General features: G+C 49.6%; 6 protein-coding genes across 6 annotated transcripts; 4 read left to right on the forward strand and 2 right to left on the reverse strand.

Annotated features, from left to right (window-relative positions):
* Positions 1–278: 278 nt before the first annotated feature.
* Positions 279–3,609, reverse strand: Pdw03_4627 (SnoRNA binding protein, putative; the record flags this gene model as incomplete). The annotated part of the gene is made up of 5 exons (XM_014675472.1): positions 279–890; positions 942–1,580; positions 1,642–1,893; positions 1,956–3,443; positions 3,505–3,609. The coding sequence occupies 5 exons, from the start codon at positions 3,607–3,609 to the stop codon at positions 279–281; spliced, it is 3,096 nt and encodes a 1,031-aa protein (XP_014530958.1).
* Positions 3,610–4,430: 821 nt separating this feature from the next.
* On the forward strand, positions 4,431–8,386 carry Pdw03_4628 (Actin cytoskeleton organization and biogenesis protein, putative; the record flags this gene model as incomplete). Its single annotated transcript, XM_014675471.2, has 3 exons — positions 4,431–6,864; positions 6,917–8,243; positions 8,299–8,386. The coding sequence occupies 3 exons, from the start codon at positions 4,431–4,433 to the stop codon at positions 8,384–8,386; spliced, it is 3,849 nt and encodes a 1,282-aa protein (XP_014530957.2).
* Positions 8,387–9,727: 1,341 nt separating this feature from the next.
* On the forward strand, positions 9,728–11,053 carry Pdw03_4629 (Diacylglycerol kinase, catalytic domain; the record flags this gene model as incomplete). The annotated part of the gene is made up of 1 exon (XM_014675470.2): positions 9,728–11,053. The coding sequence occupies one exon, from the start codon at positions 9,728–9,730 to the stop codon at positions 11,051–11,053; it is 1,326 nt and encodes a 441-aa protein (XP_014530956.2).
* Positions 11,054–11,341: 288 nt separating this feature from the next.
* Positions 11,342–14,654, forward strand: Pdw03_4630 (Lipase/serine esterase, putative; the record flags this gene model as incomplete). The annotated part of the gene is made up of 3 exons (XM_066100787.1): positions 11,342–11,529; positions 11,600–12,490; positions 12,554–14,654. The coding sequence occupies 3 exons, from the start codon at positions 11,342–11,344 to the stop codon at positions 14,652–14,654; spliced, it is 3,180 nt and encodes a 1,059-aa protein (XP_065956187.1).
* Positions 14,655–14,774: 120 nt separating this feature from the next.
* On the reverse strand, positions 14,775–15,762 carry Pdw03_4631 (Inositol monophosphatase, putative; the record flags this gene model as incomplete). The annotated part of the gene is made up of 3 exons (XM_014675468.1): positions 14,775–15,453; positions 15,512–15,593; positions 15,645–15,762. The coding sequence occupies 3 exons, from the start codon at positions 15,760–15,762 to the stop codon at positions 14,775–14,777; spliced, it is 879 nt and encodes a 292-aa protein (XP_014530954.1).
* Positions 15,763–16,179: 417 nt separating this feature from the next.
* Pdw03_4632 (DNA-binding protein HGH1, putative) lies at positions 16,180–17,494 on the forward strand (the record flags this gene model as incomplete). Its single annotated transcript, XM_014675467.1, has 5 exons — positions 16,180–16,200; positions 16,253–16,298; positions 16,348–16,451; positions 16,523–16,636; positions 16,697–17,494. 5 exons carry the CDS (start codon positions 16,180–16,182, stop codon positions 17,492–17,494), a joined length of 1,083 nt encoding a protein of 360 aa, XP_014530953.1.
* Positions 17,495–17,894: the final 400 nt, after the last annotated feature.

The following is a 17,894-nucleotide window of genomic DNA, read 5'->3' on the forward strand; positions in this document are numbered from 1 at the left end:
GGCGCCTGGGTTCCAAGTTTAGACAAGATTATGAGATGACTTTCGATCTTCATCTCATCTCTCTTAATGACTAGGATATATGAATGGTTTCAGGAGCCATTGAGAAAGAAATGGCACGAAAAGAAGATAGAACCAAGTTCTTTAAATTCCTACAAAAACACTGGATTCATCAAACAGATGCATATATAGATTCAACGTGACACGCATGATAGATAACAAAGAAAACAAAAGGCACTGATGACCCGAAAAGGATTTAACCAGTATCTGTCCATTTCAAATTACCGAGCAGATCGCAAGAATCCAACAACTCCACGGCAGTAACCCACCAGCTCAGCTAGGCGCTTTCCCTCCCGCTGTTGCTCGGCAGACCAAATCGCTAGAGCCTCTTGTAACAGACGATACTGAGGTTCATCTTGAGTAGAGCTGAGACTCACAGTGTCGGCGTGAATTTTCAAAAAGACCGCCATCCACGCATGGACAAGCTCAAAGTCTCTCTTGGACTGCAGGCGAGCAGTCAGGGCAATAACGAAATCGGACAACTCAGAGTGTCCATCACGTAGTCGAGGATCCAGTGAACGAATCTCGAGATCTGCTTTGGCCGGAGATAAGGTCTTGAGGTGGTCGATAAATGAGCTGAAGTCACTGGAATCATGGCCGGATGCCAATGATCGAGTGAAAATGGATTGAGGACCACTGGCGTTTCCACCGGTTTGCAACTTAGCAATCCGCAATCTTTCAGCTTCGGCGATCTTGGCCACCGATCCCGCATCGGTATCCTCGGTGCCGGGAATTTCACTGACGATCTCGGGCCCACTGGAACCGAGGAGAGAGGGAAGGAAGAACGGAGCCTTTTCAGGTGCCTTTGGGGCTTCCGTAGGGCGATTACGTTCCTGTTGAACTGTTAGCTAGAGACTTATACATACGAAGGAACAAACACATACCCGGATAGTATCCAAGTGAAGCAATGACTGCCATCTGCTTTTGGGGACAAGACTCAGAGTCATCATGTCGTGTTGTAGTTGTTCTGTTGCCAGTACTGGACCCTCTGCCTCATCTTGCTCTGTAGTATTCACAAAGGCGGCTTCAATCAGACCAGCACCGCCTTCTCCTGATGTTGCAGGGAGCCCAACGTTTTCAATAACGTTTTCGTCCAGATTCTTGGTTGACACAGGCATGAAAAGGCTTCGGTTGCTCCAAAGGCTGATGCCGATACTACCAGCGTGTGCGGTGGCAAGGAATTCACCAGTCGAAGACATGGCCAGAGCGACACATGTGCTTGAGACCCGGAAAATGTCAATCAGATGCCCGGTGGGCATATCCCATACGCGCACCACCGAGTCCATGGAGGCAGCAACGATCCATCGTCCATCATTTGAGAAGATGAAGTCGTTGACTTGACCCACACAACCCCAGAACTCACGAACGAGCTTTCTGGTCTCGAGGTCAATCACACGGATCGAGAGGTCGTCACAGCTGAAGGCGACTAATTCGCTCGCCTTGTTATAGCGAAGTCCAGTAATGGCAGCCATGGGATGCCAGTCTAGTTCATCAATGAATTTTCCAGAGAGAAGATCCCAAAACTAAATTCCAGACCAAATTAATTTGTAAATCCCTACAAAAAAAGTGACGGGTGGGGTTTACCTTGACTTTGCCGTCCAGACCACAGCTGACAACAGTACGGTTCAAGCTGTCAATCATCAAGCCAGTCACAGCTTTGGTGTGTTTAGAAGCCGCGGCGATCAAGGTCTGAGCGTTGGATTTAGTGGCACGGCCAGCTGGGGGGCGAGCTGGGAAACTTTGTCGGTGCAGACCTGACTGCATGTTGAACATGTCGATAGAACCTCCAGCTGATCCAATGACAGCGAAAGTACCACATTGTGAAACCGCCACACTCTGTAAAAATTAAAATTAGCGAAAGAGAACGTTGGGTCAATCATGTTTTGAAACCTGCGCACCTTGACCTCTGTTCCATCACTAGTTGCAAACGCCCATCGACCAGCTTTCTTTTTGCCCCAGAACCAAGTACGTGCGAACTTGTCGCCCCGATGACCAGTAACGACGCTTTCCCAGCCGGTTGCGTTGGAAGCATCGGCATTTGTAACCTTCGGGTTCGACCAGATTGGACCGGAGGTGGTGACTCCCATTCCGCCATCACGGTTGAGGCTGCAGGCAATGCATGTGACTTCGGGAGCTTTGAGATCCTCTGTGTTTGAGATGTTTGATGGCCCTTGCTTCTTAGCCTTGCGTTCCAAGCTACCCTGCGATATCTCGGTATGCTGGCTGTCTTTGCGCAGACTAAGTCCCCAGAGACTGCAATCCTTGCTTGCACTAAGAAGCCACTTGCCGCCAGACTCGGACCCATCTGAAGACGTCGGCAGGAAATCGAGAGCGCTGACGGCAGCAGAGTGTCCGTTTCTTCTGTGGAGAGGTCTGGGAATGGGCGAAAATGGCGTTTCGTCGAAGATCCAAGTCTTCAAAGAATTGTCATCGCCCGATGACACGAGCACGGGCTGTCCATCCAAGAACTCAACACGATTAGCGCCCATGGGCTTTTCGCCACTTGACATTCGGTGGGCTCCGCGAAGGATACCTGCAATTCGACCTCCATTGTTCAAGTCCCAAAGCGTGATGTCGCCGCTACCACTTGACGCAGTGGCCATGACACCTGAGCTGCGACCATCGTGGCCAGCACCCAATCCGTCGCCACGGAAAGTAATCGATGTTACCGGCAGACCTCGGGACGATGCGTTCTTGAGAGACAACACCAGCTGACCTGAGCTCACGTTCTGAATAGCCAACGCACCGCCCTTGTAGGCAATGGCAACAAGTGATAAAGCAGGTGTGGGGTGAATCGCAGTTACAGGCCCAGAATCTGCCGACAGAGAGGGCAATGTGTGAATAAGCTTCCCACTGCGGAGGTTCCAGATGTCAACCGCTCCGTCCGATCGGCCCACGAATATCTTGTTCAGATAAGTCGGCATGTTGCACATTATCCCGGTGTAGATCTTCTCTCCAGAGGAACCCCGAGCAGATTGCGGCCGCAGACTGGCATAGTGCTCGTATGTGCCCGTTTTCCAAACCTCGAGGCCACCGACCCAGCAACCAACCACCCACGAACCAAACACTACCAAGCGCTCAATGGGTCCCTTCAAGTCTGTGGGGCCCTCGAGGACTGCAACTCGTTTGCCACGCTTGAAAACCCAGACGCCTCCGGCGGACTGCGACCGAAGATGGCCCCAAGCTGCGAAAACCTTATCCTGCCACGCACATGTTGCGGTAATGATCTCCGGTGTTTGTGGTCGACTCAGAAAGATGAGATTCAAGCCTCGGCGCAAATCATAAGTCTGCAGTGAATGCCCCACTGAAGTCGTGATTTGAAAGGTCGATTTACCTAGGCGCACCGATGTGAAGGGAACGGGTGTTGGCGACACTAGTCCTAGTGTCTTTAATAGCGACAAGTCAATTAAGAGTAAAGCAGCGATTCAGATGAGTTTCTCAACTTACACGGAAAGGAGCAAAGATTTTAGAACCACGTGTTCCAGCCTTAACCTGCGATACTCGTTTCTGCCTCTTCGCGAGAGGCAGATCGAAATTATCGGCTGAAGGCATGCTGATATCGAAGGGCACACTGACGACAATGGATATTTGTAGGGTTCAAGAAATGAGAAGAAACACCTTAGCCTTGTGAGTGAGATTTTTCTTCTGACTTCTTCACCTAGTCAACCACGAAGGGTATCCAAGTCGTCCAAGTCTAGTCTCACTAGCTTTGTCTTCTTTTTTTTCCCGATGTTTTTTTTCTGCCCCGCCTAGTCCTGCAGGCACCAGACCGCCTTCAAGCATGTGATGTACATTTTCCCGGGTATAGAATACTTTCACATTAAATTGTCTAAAATGTCTCTTGAGTATTCCTTACATGAAAAAAAACCAATGAAGCTATCAATTGTGTTACATACAGTATATTCTTCAAAATGCAAGCCACGGAACATCTTATCGGAGATAGTATTGTGTGATCAAACTGCTATCATAGAGTGTCGTCATGTACTGGTGACAGCCACAACAAGTATCTAGACTGATGGGGCATGTGTATGGAGTACTTTTGGGATATACTATGGCGTAGTCTATTGGAACTCGAAAAAGCCCGGTGAATCGATTGCACATATAGCATTCAACTTTCCGCCCATTCAATCTAATCATAAATCAAAAGTACAAAACTTGAACCAGCGAAATGCCCATTCTTTCTCTCCGCCTATGCAAATGCGGAACCCCATATTTGGTAATACAACCTTAAAATCCAAGAGCCCGCTCATCCTCCGCGAACTGCTAAGAATTTGCGCATCCACAACTCCTCCATCCCCATTGATACAAATCAATTTGATGCGATTGAATTGGATTTTAAAACCAAAAAATTGCTTAGACAATTGATTCCTCACATGGATGATGCCGCTGAGCACAGCAACGGCTCTTTTGCCAATGCTGAACCCTTGAGAGCTGCAGAACCCAGCCTCTCGTCTCCTTTACTTGATACGGACTCCGATAACAACGACTTGACACCCACAGGGCCCGTCCTCGAATCTACATTGGTGTCACCTAGGTCTGCATCGCACGCAAAGTCGATCCAAACCCAATCTGGAAAGGCTGATTCAGGATTTGACCCTCGCTCCACCATTCTAATGGGACAATCCACACGCTCTTTAAGCCACGCAACTAGAAGGTTCAGCGGAAGTACCGCCGCCAGCACCACTGCGAGTTCGATCAGCGAGGTGGAATCCGGCTCCCTGAAACCGTGGAGGATCGGAGTCTGTGCCTTGGATGTGAAAGCACGCAGCAAACCAAGCCAGAATATCTTGACTCGACTCCAATCAAAAGGCGAATTTGAGGTGATCGTTTTCGGAGACAAGGTCATTCTCGATGAAGCAGTGGAAAATTGGCCCGTGTGTGACTTCTTGGTTGCTTTCTTCTCCGATGGATTCCCCTTGGACAAAGCCATTGCGTATGCTAAACTTCGCAAACCGCTCTGTGTTAATGACCTGCCTATGCAAAAGGTCTTGTGGGATAGGCGGCTCTGCCTGAGGATTCTGGATCATATGGGTGTTCCCACCCCGAAGCGGATAGAGGTCAACCGCGATGGTGGCCCGGTTCTAGAATCGCCAGAACTAGGCCAGCATATCTACCGCCTGACTGGTGTGAAGCTGGAAGGTCCAGAGAGCGGAATTGGTGGGGGTGCCCCTCAAACCCAGAGTGTCTCAATGTCTGAAGATGGCGAGGCCTTGATTGTTGACGGCAAAGTCTTCAAAAAGCCCTTTGTTGAAAAGCCTGTCAATGGCGAGGACCATAACATTCACATCTACTTCCCCAACGACCAACAGTACGGCGGCGGTGGAAGAAGACTGTTCCGCAAGGTCGGCAACAAAAGCTCGGAATACGACCCCAATCTGACTGTTCCAAGATCCGTCACCGAGAAGGATGCAAGCTATCTGTACGAACAGTTCCTTAGGGTTGACAATGCAGAAGATGTCAAAGCCTACACCGTCGGGCCAGACTTTTGTCACGCAGAGACGCGCAAATCTCCCGTAGTCGACGGTCTCGTTCGGCGCAATACCCACGGAAAGGAAATACGATACATTACGAAGCTTGGCAAGGAGGAGGCCACAATTGCATCAAAGATCTCAAATGGATTTGGTCAAAGAATTTGTGGTTTTGACATGCTCCGCGTGGGGGATAAAAGCTACGTCATTGACGTCAACGGCTGGAGCTTCGTCAAGGACAACAATGATTATTACGATAAATGTGCCAACATTCTCAGGGATATTTTCCTGGAAGAAAGACGCAAATGTGAGGGGATATCAGAATCTTCCGAGCCGCCATCACCGGACATAGGCTCATGCAGAAGGAGCACGGCAGGATCTCATCGTCAATCCCTCAAGACATTACTGAAGTCTCCTAGCACTTCCAGGCTTTACGGCCAAAGTCCAAAAACTGCCGAGCCCCCAGAGTCATGCACTCCATCAGTAGCGTCATCTGGGATAGAGAGTGCCGATATTGGCGCTGCTCTCAGCAAGTTAAATTCCCGAGAAGCCTACTCTACTTCTCGTGGCTATACCTCCTCTAACACGAAATCTCCGGCTCTTTCGGTGCAATACGCTGGCGACGAAGCCCTTCCACCCCTTCCTGCTTCAAAACACTCCTGGAAGCTGAAGGGCATGGTGGCAGTGATTCGACACGCAGATCGGACCCCGAAGCAAAAATTCAAGTTCACTTTTCATAGCCAACCTTTTGTGGATTTGTTGAAAGGGCACCAGAATGAAGTAGTGATCAAGGGGGAAGCTGCATTGTCCAGTGTATCTGATGCCGTCAAGCTGGCTATGGAGAAGGGCCTAGAAGATATGGAGAAGCTGAAGTTGCTCCGCACATCTTTGGAGAAAAAGGGCGGTTGGCCTGGTACCAAAGTACAGATCAAGCCAATGTTCCGGAAACGAAAGCCAGAAGAAATGGGAGAACAGGGCCCACTGAAATCTTCAACTCCATTGCCCGAGGCCAAGCCCTCTGAAGAGCCCCCTGCACCTGCATCTATGCCTACTGAGGGAGAGGGACTCATGGCAGAGGACGAAGACTTGCGTAGATCACAGACACGGAGTGATTCCATCTCCGACGCGACTTTTTCTCGGTTCTCTGCCGCCGAGAATGACTTGATCCTGGACAAGCTACAGCTTGTAATCAAGTGGGGTGGTGAGCCCACACACGCCGCGCGTTATCAATCGCAGGATCTTGGACTCAATATGCGGGATGACCTCAAGCTGATGAATAAGGAGGCGTTGAATAACGTTCGCGTATTTACCAGCTCGGAACGTAGAGTGAGCACCAGTGGTGAGTTCTCTTCCTTGTCAGGACCTGCATCCAGCTAATACTTTTCTTAAAGCACAAATATGGGCATGCTCATTTTTGGACCAGAAAGATATCCCTGAAGACTTGATCAAAGTGCGGAAAGATTTGCTTGACGATTCAAATGCCGCCAAGGATGTTATGGATCAGGTCAAGAAAAAGCTGAAGTTGCTTTTGCGAGAAGGCTCTGCACCCTCACAATTTGCTTGGCCCAAGGACAAAAATATCCCAGAACCTTCGGTCGTCCTTGCTAGAGTAGTTGAACTGATGAAGTTCCACCGGGCCGTCATGCGAGACAACTTTGAGAAACTCGACAACGCACCGCACGTCTTCCAGGCTCAATCCAATGACTCTGAAGCCCCGAGCCAATTAGCCTCCATGAATCCCCCTGACATATCAAGCATACAGGGCCGTTGGTGCGCGGGTGAAGACCCTCGACTCTTCAAGGAGCGGTGGGAAAAACTCTTTGCAGAGTTCTGTGACACTGAGAAGGTGGATCCGAGCAAGCTTTCAGAGCTATACGACAGTATGAAATTCGATGCACTCCATAATAGACAGTTTTTGGAATGGGTCTTCATGCCTCAAGGTAGTCCACGTGACCAAGACGAAGAACAGAAAAGCAATAGCGCACAAAAGGCAGACGCGAGTGCGGAGGGGAAACTTGGACAGGATGCCGGGAACGACAAATCTGAAGAGCGCATCGAAACTCAGACGTTTGCCCATCGCTTTGGGTTGAAAAAACGTATCCTTACTCTCGAGTCACTGCCACACCTTCGGGCACTAGATGATTCATACGATCATTACTTCAAGCTTTTCCCTGGCTCCCAATCCTCCAAGTGCAAGATGGATGAGCGTCTCAAGAAGCTCCGGGAACTGTACAAGCTAGCTAAGGTTTTGTTCGATTACGTGACGCCTCAGGAATACGGAATCACCGACAGCGAAAAACTCGAGATTGGCCTTCTAACGTCTCTCCCCCTTCTTCAAGAAATCGTTCGAGATCTAGAAGAAGTGCAGGCTTCGGATGATGCCAGGTCCTTCTTCTACTTCACCAAGGAATCTCACATATATACCCTTTTAAACTGTATCTTGGAAGGAGGAATTCAAACTAAGATTGCCAGGAGTGCCATCCCAGAACTTGATTACCTCTCTCAGATTTGCTTTGAGCTATACGAAGCTCGCGACAGCGAATCGGACTCCTACTCTTACTCCATTCGGATCTCAGTTAGCCCTGGTTGTCACGCCTTCGACCCGCTTGACGTGCAGCTTGATTCCAGGCACTCTATCGGCTGCACCCCACGCCGAAGCCTGACAGCCCATCAGGACTGGAAGGAGGTGATTGAAACTTTGAAGGCGAAATTCAACACGTAAGTTGTCTGCTACCTTAACCTCTCTCGATTTTATGTTGATCACAGCATGTAGTGTGCAATTACCCAAGACCTTCATCGCGGTAAACCTCAGTGACAAGCATAGCTCTCATTCTGAGAATTCACCTTCCCCCCCCTCGTGATGTTTCCCCAGCTCAGGATTAAGATCGATCTCTCGGGAATATTATCTTTGTGATGACTATTTTTATCCTCTATCTTGTGACCGGCACCTTTTGGGTAGGGTTGTCTTCTATGTACCCCCTGCCTTGTCAAGGCTGTATCAAGAAATTAGTAAATGACGGATCTACGATTTACCTGTTCCATTTTTTGGAAACTCATACACCATCTCTAACCTTCCTTCAAAACTCCCGATTACAAAAGACCTCAAATATCCATGCCAGTAGTTAGTATAGTCCGGCCAACCTTGGGAGGTCGCGGCCAAGTCTGCGGGAACAACCGCTCAAGTTGGCCCTGGTGATCTTAACTAAGGAAGTGAATAACGAAAAGAAACCAAACGATCATTTTTCCCGGGACAGTGAAACAAAGAACCCCAATTATCAATCGGTCGCCTATGAGAGAGAGGCAGGTCCACATGCGTGACTCTGAAGAACTTGACGGAGAGATGTTTTGTCGCCCTCCTTTTCAAATTCGGAACACTGCCAGAGATTGATCTAATTACAAGGGCTATTTCCAATAATTAACCCTGCTTGAACTCAGCCCTTGCTATGTCACATTGAAACCCCGCGATCCTAGTGGACCGTGATAAGATGGGCAATGACCAGTACCTGGAGTACCTATCCAAGCACCTTGTTTCATTCCCGCCGAATAGCAATGACGAACCGCTTTGATAGAGGAGATCTCGTTGGACCTTGTTTCTTCCCTAGGAATCTATCTTCGCCCTTGTTTCCCCATTCAAAGAGTAACGCCTTACACCAAATGGAAAAAGGGCAAACGACTCAGACAAAAGATAACCAGGGTGTTTTCGTTCAAGTGAGCATATAAATCCATAGTGAGCTCAGCCGATCTACTCCGTACCCTCAAAATTCTGCTGTAGATCCTGCCGATCTTCGGGCGCTAGTAATATTTGCCTTGGTTTCATCTGAATACTGTCTTTGCTCCACTAAACAACCTACAAATTGGTGTAGATGGTCGATGCAATACCCGCTAGCAAAGGTTAGCGTGTTCTTGGCGGAGCCATGATAGAAGTTGGATGAGGGTACAAGGATTGAATCATCTTATCTCCTGTCTAGGCTTTGACTGGACTTGATGGGCCTCTCTTCGATCGATTTTGTACCGAGCAAAGAATTGAGGAATTCAGATGTGATTCTCTGAAGTGAGAGCCAAGCAAACTTGATCAAAAAGGGGAATCTCTGCTATCGAAAACCAAAGTAAGATGGTTCAAAGTCCGGGCCGTAAACCCCGCCCTGCCAACTGTGGATTTTCCCTCACGACGCTACATGATCACCTGGGTAGCGATATCAAAGATGTCGTATCCCTTGGCGGTCGATAAATTTGATAAAATCCTGAAACACACATCTCACGCAGGCGTTGAGTGTTCCCTTGACTTCAATAATATTCTCTGCGTGGTGTCCAATCCACCCGGGTTTAGTGTGTTGTTCTTCGAGAAAACCGAACTGGATGGCCCCAAATCCGAGGACTTTTCCCTAAGAAAGATCGAGATCGAGTCCCTGCCTGCTGCGCTGGCTCCGTTTCTGACCAAGATTCCAAGCCATCTTCGATCTGAAGACGAGCCACCTATCGTGCAGGTGGTGGTATCTACTGGATCCGGAACGGGGAAAGCAAAGACTGTCTTTGAAGATGTTGTGCGGCCCCTTTTTACATATATTGGGCTAGAGAATTATGAGCCCTACGAAACAGAGTCGGCACAAACTATTATCGAGCTCGCACAATCGAAGTTCCTGGAGCGGGCGCATGATGGCGTTCCTCAGACCATCATCCTTCTTTCGGGCGACGGGGGCCTCGTCGACATTCTCGAAATCTTCTACAAATCCAAGATGACAATTGGTGTATCCCCGAATATTGTGTTGATTCCATGTGGGACAGGGAATGCCATGGCAAGTTCCATTGGATTACGATCTGGTCCGGTGCCGGGTCTTTCAACACTACTTCGAGGCAGCCCATCTTCCATACCGGTCTTTGCTGCTAGATTTTCACCTGGCAGTCGGTTAGTCATCGATGAAGGTCGCCAGCGAGCCGAAGTCAACCCCGATGCCCAACACACATTATACGGGGCCGTTGTTGCGAGCTGGGGGCTCCATGCTGCTTTAGTTGCAGACAGCGACACATCCGAGTATCGCAAATTTGGAGTCGATCGTTTCAAGATGGCCGCACAAGAGCTACTGAATCCCTCGGATGGCACCCCGCCTCACCAATTCAAAGGCAAAATCACATTAACTACCTCGAATGGCCCGAACAAGGCACGAGCCCAAGAAGCAGTGGAGGGGCTAGAGCACATGTATGCACTTGCTACCCTCGTTCCACGACTTGAAAAGGATTTCTTGATTTCCCCAGACTCGGTGCCCCTGGATGGACAGATGAGGTTTATCCGCTTCGGTCCCATGTCGGCGGAAGACGCGATGCAGTTGATGACTTTGGCCTATCAGGGCGGTCAACATGTGATAGAAGATACGGTAACCTATGCCAACATCGAGCAGGTTCGAATCGATTTTAAAGAAGATGAGGAGAAGTGGCGACGCGTCTGTATTGATGGAAAGATCGTCAGCGTCGAAAGAGATGGTTGGGTGGAGATTCGTAAAGAACCTAGCCGTTTGCTGAATTTGATCAATTAGGTAGAGGTTCACGAAAGTTGCGATAGAATTTTAAACTAGATTAGAACTGAAGAGTACACTGTCTATGGTTTGTAAACAAGGGCCAGTTCGTAGAGTAGTTGATCCGCAAAGTGATGGTCATCATGTGTTTTCCGCCATCTCCGGGATTGGACCCCCGTAAACCACCACACTCCACCCATCCCAGCATATGGGACGCGCCAGCAAATGAAATCATTGTTGTCTCGCTAGTCTCTCTTATCTAGCGCTTTGGAATTCGCTTGATTAGAATGGAACTGCCCATTAGATTCGATGCTGATCACTGCGCGCACCTATTTGGCCTCCCAGACCCCAGACCAAGGTGCAGCAAAGCCCTGCAATAAAAGGTCGCGATTTCATACCTTCTCCGGCTGGCGAAAAAGTCCGGTGGATACCAAGAAAGTGGCCGAAATGTTGTTAATCCACCAAGTTGGCAGTGTTCGCGTTGGGGAAGTCGTTAGGTGAGTCTTGTCTGGATTGCCCCTCAAGTCTGAAGCCCTCCTGGGTCGCTAATAGGAAATCGTCCAACAGGTACACCATTACATACAATCCAGCGGCCGATCACATCCTTCCTATTCCTACAAATCTCTACGTGAGGGTGAAGAATACATCTGCCAGCCCATTGCGCGCTGCATACCTCCATGGCCCGTACACGCTATACGCCGCGTGCTATCCCTCGCAGTTTGACCCCAACACCAAATATGAGCGACAGGACCTAGATGGTCAACCGCAGTTTGAACCATACCTGAAGGCTGGGGGTGGCTGGGACGCCGTCATCAAGGTGCCGGCTAGTCTCCTGGAAGCGCACGATTTTGGCTCTCCGGGTCAAGGCGGACCGGCAAGTGGACACAGCGTTAGCTGGATTGTTGAGATACAATCGCAGGTGATATTCTCAAGTAGCGCAGCGGTCCATTTTGAACTGCTGGTCGGCCGTGATGAAAACTCCCTGGCGTGTTCCTCGGGCGGTGCATGGAGTGGCGGAAATGGTTCTTCCGGGCCTCCGGCAAAGTTACAAGACCATTGGCTACCTGAAACTAGAGGTAGTCAGGTGCTTGCCTCGAAGGGAGTGTACTCAAAAGCAATCGCTCTTCATGTTGACGATACAAGTAGTCTATGGAACAATCCGCCATTCCCCTCGGCGAAGCCGGCTTCCAAAAGCCTTGATCAGAAGAGTCAAGAGTCGCAACCTCTGTGTGACAATCCAGCGCCGGAGGTCTCTCCTGAGGCTCCGATGAAAAGTGCCAAGAAGAAGGTCCATCTCGTGTTATTGACACATGGGTTGCACAGCAATCTCGGGGCAGACATGCTCTATCTTAAGGAGAGCATTGACGCAGCCATGAGAAAGTCTAAAATGAAAGACAATCGAGCCAAAGCTCCCCATGTCAGCCCTGTTGGATTGGATGATCGAGAAAATCCGACAAGGTATGAGATCCTTCTTTGAGCGCTTGGGTATACAAACTTTCTAATTCCTCATTTTGTCAGCAGTGAATCCGTTCATGCTGAGGAGGAGCAAAATAGCCAGTCTGGTGATAACCTCGACGATGACAACGAAGAGCAAGTTATTGTCAGAGGGTTCTCGGGCAATGCCGTTCGGACTGAACGTGGGATTCAATACCTCGGTAAACGACTGGCCAAATATGTCCTGCTTCTCACGTATCCCGATCAACCCTATTTCCCTCTGAAGGGCTCAAAGTCGAAACCATTTCCCCGGTCTTTCAGTCCTCGCAAGGAGCGAGCTCAACAATCTGCTCATTCTGCGGAATCCACCCCCCAAGTGGATGCCCAAGAATTTCAAAATGAAGACCATGCCTACCAGATTACGAGCATTAGTTTTATTGGCCATTCTCTCGGAGGGCTGGTTCAGACCTATGCAATCGCATATATCCAAAAGCACTCGCCACAATTTTTTGAGCGAATCAAGCCTGTTAACTTTATTGCTCTTGCAACCCCTTTTCTCGGTCTTAGCAATGAGAATCCACTGTATGTTCGATTTGCGTTGGATTTAGGTCTAGTTGGTCGCACCGGCCAGGATCTCGGGTTGAGCTGGACGGCACCGAAAGTTCGAAGTGGCTGGGGGGCCATTATTGCTGGAAGAGGAGAATCTGCAACAGACCCCGGCAATTCGGATCCTGGCGCCAAACCGCTTCTACGGATTCTTCCTTGTGGTCCTGCCCACGAGGTTCTTAAGAAATTCCAGCATCGCACAGTGTATTCGAATGTGGTGAATGATGGGATAGTTCCTTTGCGAACATCTTCGCTTTTTTTCCTAGACTGGAAAGGTCTAGATCGAGTTGAAAAGGCGAGGAGAGACAATGGACTTGTTGGAACTGTGGCTGAATGGGGGTGGGCAGAGTTGACAGGCGCCAACTCGAAATCCCCGCGACTCGCTCGCCCCGATGGAGAACTGCCTTTGAGCCTCCCAGCATTGGAGGCCGATCATCAAGATGCATTTTCTGCGACCCAGGTTTCTGCAAGGCCCAAAGACGATATTTTGGACGAAGATATAACCTCCCCGAGGCCGTTACAATTCCTAGCAGCACCCAGTCATGTGTCCAGCCAGAAACTTTTAGAGGAGGGTGCGGCGAAGGAAAATTCTTCGGGAAGTGCGCCTCACAGTCCCCTGGACAGCTTTTTCTCGCTTTTTCGCCTAAGTCTGGGCAGTAACCCCCCTAATAGCAAAAATGCTAGAATTTATAAGCGTAGCCAGACTCTGAGCACGTTGGAGACCAGTGATGGCGGTGGCGATGGCACCTTGCCCACTACTCATGGACGCCCCTCGCTTGAGCACGAAGGAGTGCATACGCCTCCAAAGACGACATTTTTCGAGTGTGCGGGGGACTTGCTGATGCCGCCTTTACCACCTGCGGAATTTATAATGGACCCTGCCTCGCGACCGCGGACAATCTTTCACGATCGCATCTACCACCCAGGAGATATACCACCCCATTCACCGACAAAGCGACGCACATTGGCATTTGGTTCGCTACCGGGTAAGCAATCGAAGTCGGCGGCCACTGAACATTCCCCTGCTGGCACCACGGACAACGAAAGTGGCCTCAAGGTTGAAGAAAAAATTGCGAGAGCCTATCACCGTGATCTGACTTGGCGTAAGGTTCTTGTTCGACTCGAGCCCGATGCCCACAACAATATAATTGTGCGGCGCATGTTTACCAATGCCTATGGCTGGCCTGTTGTGAAACACTTGGTTGATACACATTTCGGCCACACTCTCCCTGCGGAGACTGATGATTCTTTGAAGCAAAATGTGGAATTGGCCAAGTCTCCGGATGTCGGTCCGACTAGTTCGGGTGATGAGGTTGAAGGACAGTCCGACTCCGTCGATCCAAATCCAGCAAGAGGTACAGACGATTTGCCAAACGTTTCCGATCTCCATGGATCGCAAGATCTATCTTCCGGTCCAAAAGACATATTACCGGCCGATGATGAATCGCATATGAGCACCACTGACCGACATCTTGTATCGAGACAGGATTCAGCACGATGGACTGATCGTGAAGTTGTCGAGGATGACAGCGTCTCTGGCTTCGAAGTGGAAACTAAAGCTGGTTTCCGTCACTTACAATAGCGCCATCCTGGCTTTCATTGTACATATGGTTTCCTTAGGCATACCCTGTAATTATTTGAATGTTGGTTTTGATTGAGGCCTTTTCTACTTTGTATCATTTTCAACTAACTAGCCCGAGAATCAATACTTCAAGTCACCTTGTACATAACTCCAAAACTCTTCCACCATCTCCTTTTGTCCAATTCCGCCTGGAGAACCTCGGACAGCAAGATACTTTCGCCCATCAAGGCGAGCCTCCCAAGCTCCCGGGTTGCCGTCTGCCATAATGCCCCCGGCTTCAGAGAGAATCACCCATCCCGCGCAGACATCCCAGGACCAGCATCCACCCTCCCAATACAAATCCAGAGAGCCATCAGCCACAGCACATAAATTCAACGCTGCCGAGCCTAAACTTCGCATTGCGCGCACCATAGCACCACCGTTTTCCTTCGACTGGCCCAGTTTCTCGTAAGTCCGAACCTTGGTCTCCCAATTGTTCCCGCTACGATCCGCGCCCCATTCAATGGCAATAAGAGCATTCGCTAGTCCCGACAGGGGCTCGACATTGTCACCTTTAAGCGGCAAGCGAGTTTCACGATTGAGGAAAGCGCCTTGGCCTCGAATAGCAGAATGAAGGGTCTTGGTGGAGGGGTTATACACCACGCCCACCGTCGGTATGCGTCCAACAGCGAACCCGAGCGAAACACAGGCAAATGGAAAGCCATGCACGAAGTTCGTCGTTCCATCAATGGGGTCTACGACAAAGGTAGGAGCATCGGTCAATGGGCGCGCTGGATCATACGTTTCCTCGCCGTGGAACCTAAGAGAATAAAGCATCAGAAAGCATGCGAGCAGCTACGAAAGAGCAAAATACATACTCGTAATGTGGGTATTTCTCCCTCAAGGAGGTTGAGATCATGTTTTCGACAGCACGGTCATATTCAGTGACGAGGTCGGCACCTATGGAGATCAGTTTTTTTTTCCCCTTTTGCTGTTTGTATCAATACGGACTATTCATTTTGGATCCTGTGCCGGTGGTTTCTGGGAGTGCACTGTTGATGATATCCCCGGCCTTGAAGGCCAATGAGACTAGGAAGTCATGGATCTCGTTGAGATTTGGGTTCTCCATGGTATGGCTCGGAGGTTGAGACGGTAGGCTTGCGGTCTACCTATGCTGTACGGAGTACTCCGTGGGTATAGCTGCCTTGAAGGCCAAAGAGTCGATCTCCGGGAACGCTAGAGGCGGGGCAGTTCCGACCTCTTTCGGAGATAGTAACTTCAACATATATGTTGTACAATTATGGATTGATTGAAAGTGATACCTAGTAGTGAATATCCACCTCTGTCCTCCAAGACTGTCTATAATCCGTATGTAGGGGTAAATTTGTTGCATTGCAAACAGTAATGAGGGCTGGAGCATCTCTATGCTTCCAGTGACGTCGGGGACCCCCACTTCCACGAAAAAAAAAAATCTTTAAGATTCTACAATTTTGGAGACAACACACACGCAGGAGCCCTTTTTTTGGCTTGTAGATTATACTCCAAGATGCCGACCGAACTGGAAGAGGTGCGTGTTTGCGACTGACGATATTGATCAGCTCACTCACATCTTTCTATAGCTGGTGGAATTCCTGCACCATGGCAACACCCAAATTAGACAAATCGGTACGGCAACTCCTCTCATGGCGCAAAGATATGATCTAACAGCTCATAGCTTGCGAAAACCTCGTCGGCTTCTCCACCGCCCAGCCTGATTTGTTCAAGCGCCATCAACTCCTACCCGTTCGCGATTTGAAGCTTCTGGCCCGCGATTACTCTGTGCGTTATTCGCGATCATGGGGGGTGTCAGGGGGGAGGGAGTGACTTTCGACTGATTTTTTTTTGTATAGCCCATTGCGAAGAATGCATTGACCATCCTGGTCAACTTGTCTGGGGATGAAGAGGTGTTGAAACTTCTCGCCGAGGATGACAAGTTTGTTGAGACCTTGCTCGTAAAATTAACAGTGAGTGGCCTCGGGTGTCATACCTGTAGGCAGGAATGGGGCTAATTCGTTCAATCCCAGAATCCCAAGGAACCCAACGCTGATGAAGTGGCCATGCTTTTGGCCAATCTTGCCAAATCCGAAAAACTACACAATCTGTTCTCCCTCAAGCGCAGAATCCCCGAATCCGTATCTACCTCCGAGAACGCAATCGATCAGCTGATGGACTGCTTCGTGAAGGGTGCCGAGGGTAATCTCAACAAGTACGCCAATTATGATTACCTGTCATACCTGTTTGCCGACCTATCCCAGACAGAGAAGGGCAGAGCTTACTTCACCCAACGCCAGGAGTACGATGGGGTGGTCCCCATTACCAAACTGACGGTCTTCACTGAGCACAAAAGCGATATCCGGAGGAAGGGTGTTGCATCTACAATCAAGAACGTGGCTTTCGAGATCGAGTCGCACCCGATGCTCTTTGACGAGGATGGCGCCAACCTTTTGCCTTACCTGTTACTCCCGCTTGCAGGTCCAGAGGAGCTGTCGGAAGAGGATACGGCGGATATGCTGCCAGATCTTCAGCTTTTGCCGCCCGATAAGCAACGAGACAGCGACACCAGCATCATCACAACCCATCTAGAAACCTTGCTCCTCCTGACCACAACTCGAGAAGGTCGGGATAAGATGCGAGCAGTCCAGGTTTACCCTTTAATCCGCGAGACTCACTTGCATGTTGAAGACGAGAATGTGACAGAGGCATGTGACCGGTTAGTGCAAGTCCTGATGCGAGACGAAGAGGGTGAAGGTGAAGAGGAGTCCGAGCAACCTCAAATCGAGGCGCCTCAGAACGAGGATGAAAAGGTTGTAGAACTGTTTTAAGCGATTAGATACCAAATCAATTGTACATATGAAAGTGAACATTATACAACACTGTATATTGATGTATCTCGTGCCTCGTATGTCACCTTTCATTGGAAAGGGAAGATAAATCTGCCGATGTCGGTGGGGCAGCCCAGCTCCGGAGGGGACGATGGGTCGTTCTTCACCACACTACCACCTTAGTCCTCCACTAGCTCTGTGGTTTTCTCTCCTCTGATTCCTCGATGCCCAGATCGATCTCGAGCTAATGCACGACCTAACCTGAATAAATTCGGTAATTCATCATCCCCCCCACCATCACGTCGGCCAATATTCCACTGCGGACGCGGAAGCTGTCTTGCCCCTCGGCCCCGAGGCGCAAGTGGCTTCCCGCTGAATCGGATCAAACTGATTCCAATTT

This window comes from Penicillium digitatum, chromosome 1 (assembly GCF_016767815.1).
Source record: "Penicillium digitatum chromosome 1, complete sequence".
NCBI lineage: Eukaryota > Fungi > Ascomycota > Eurotiomycetes > Eurotiales > Aspergillaceae > Penicillium > Penicillium digitatum.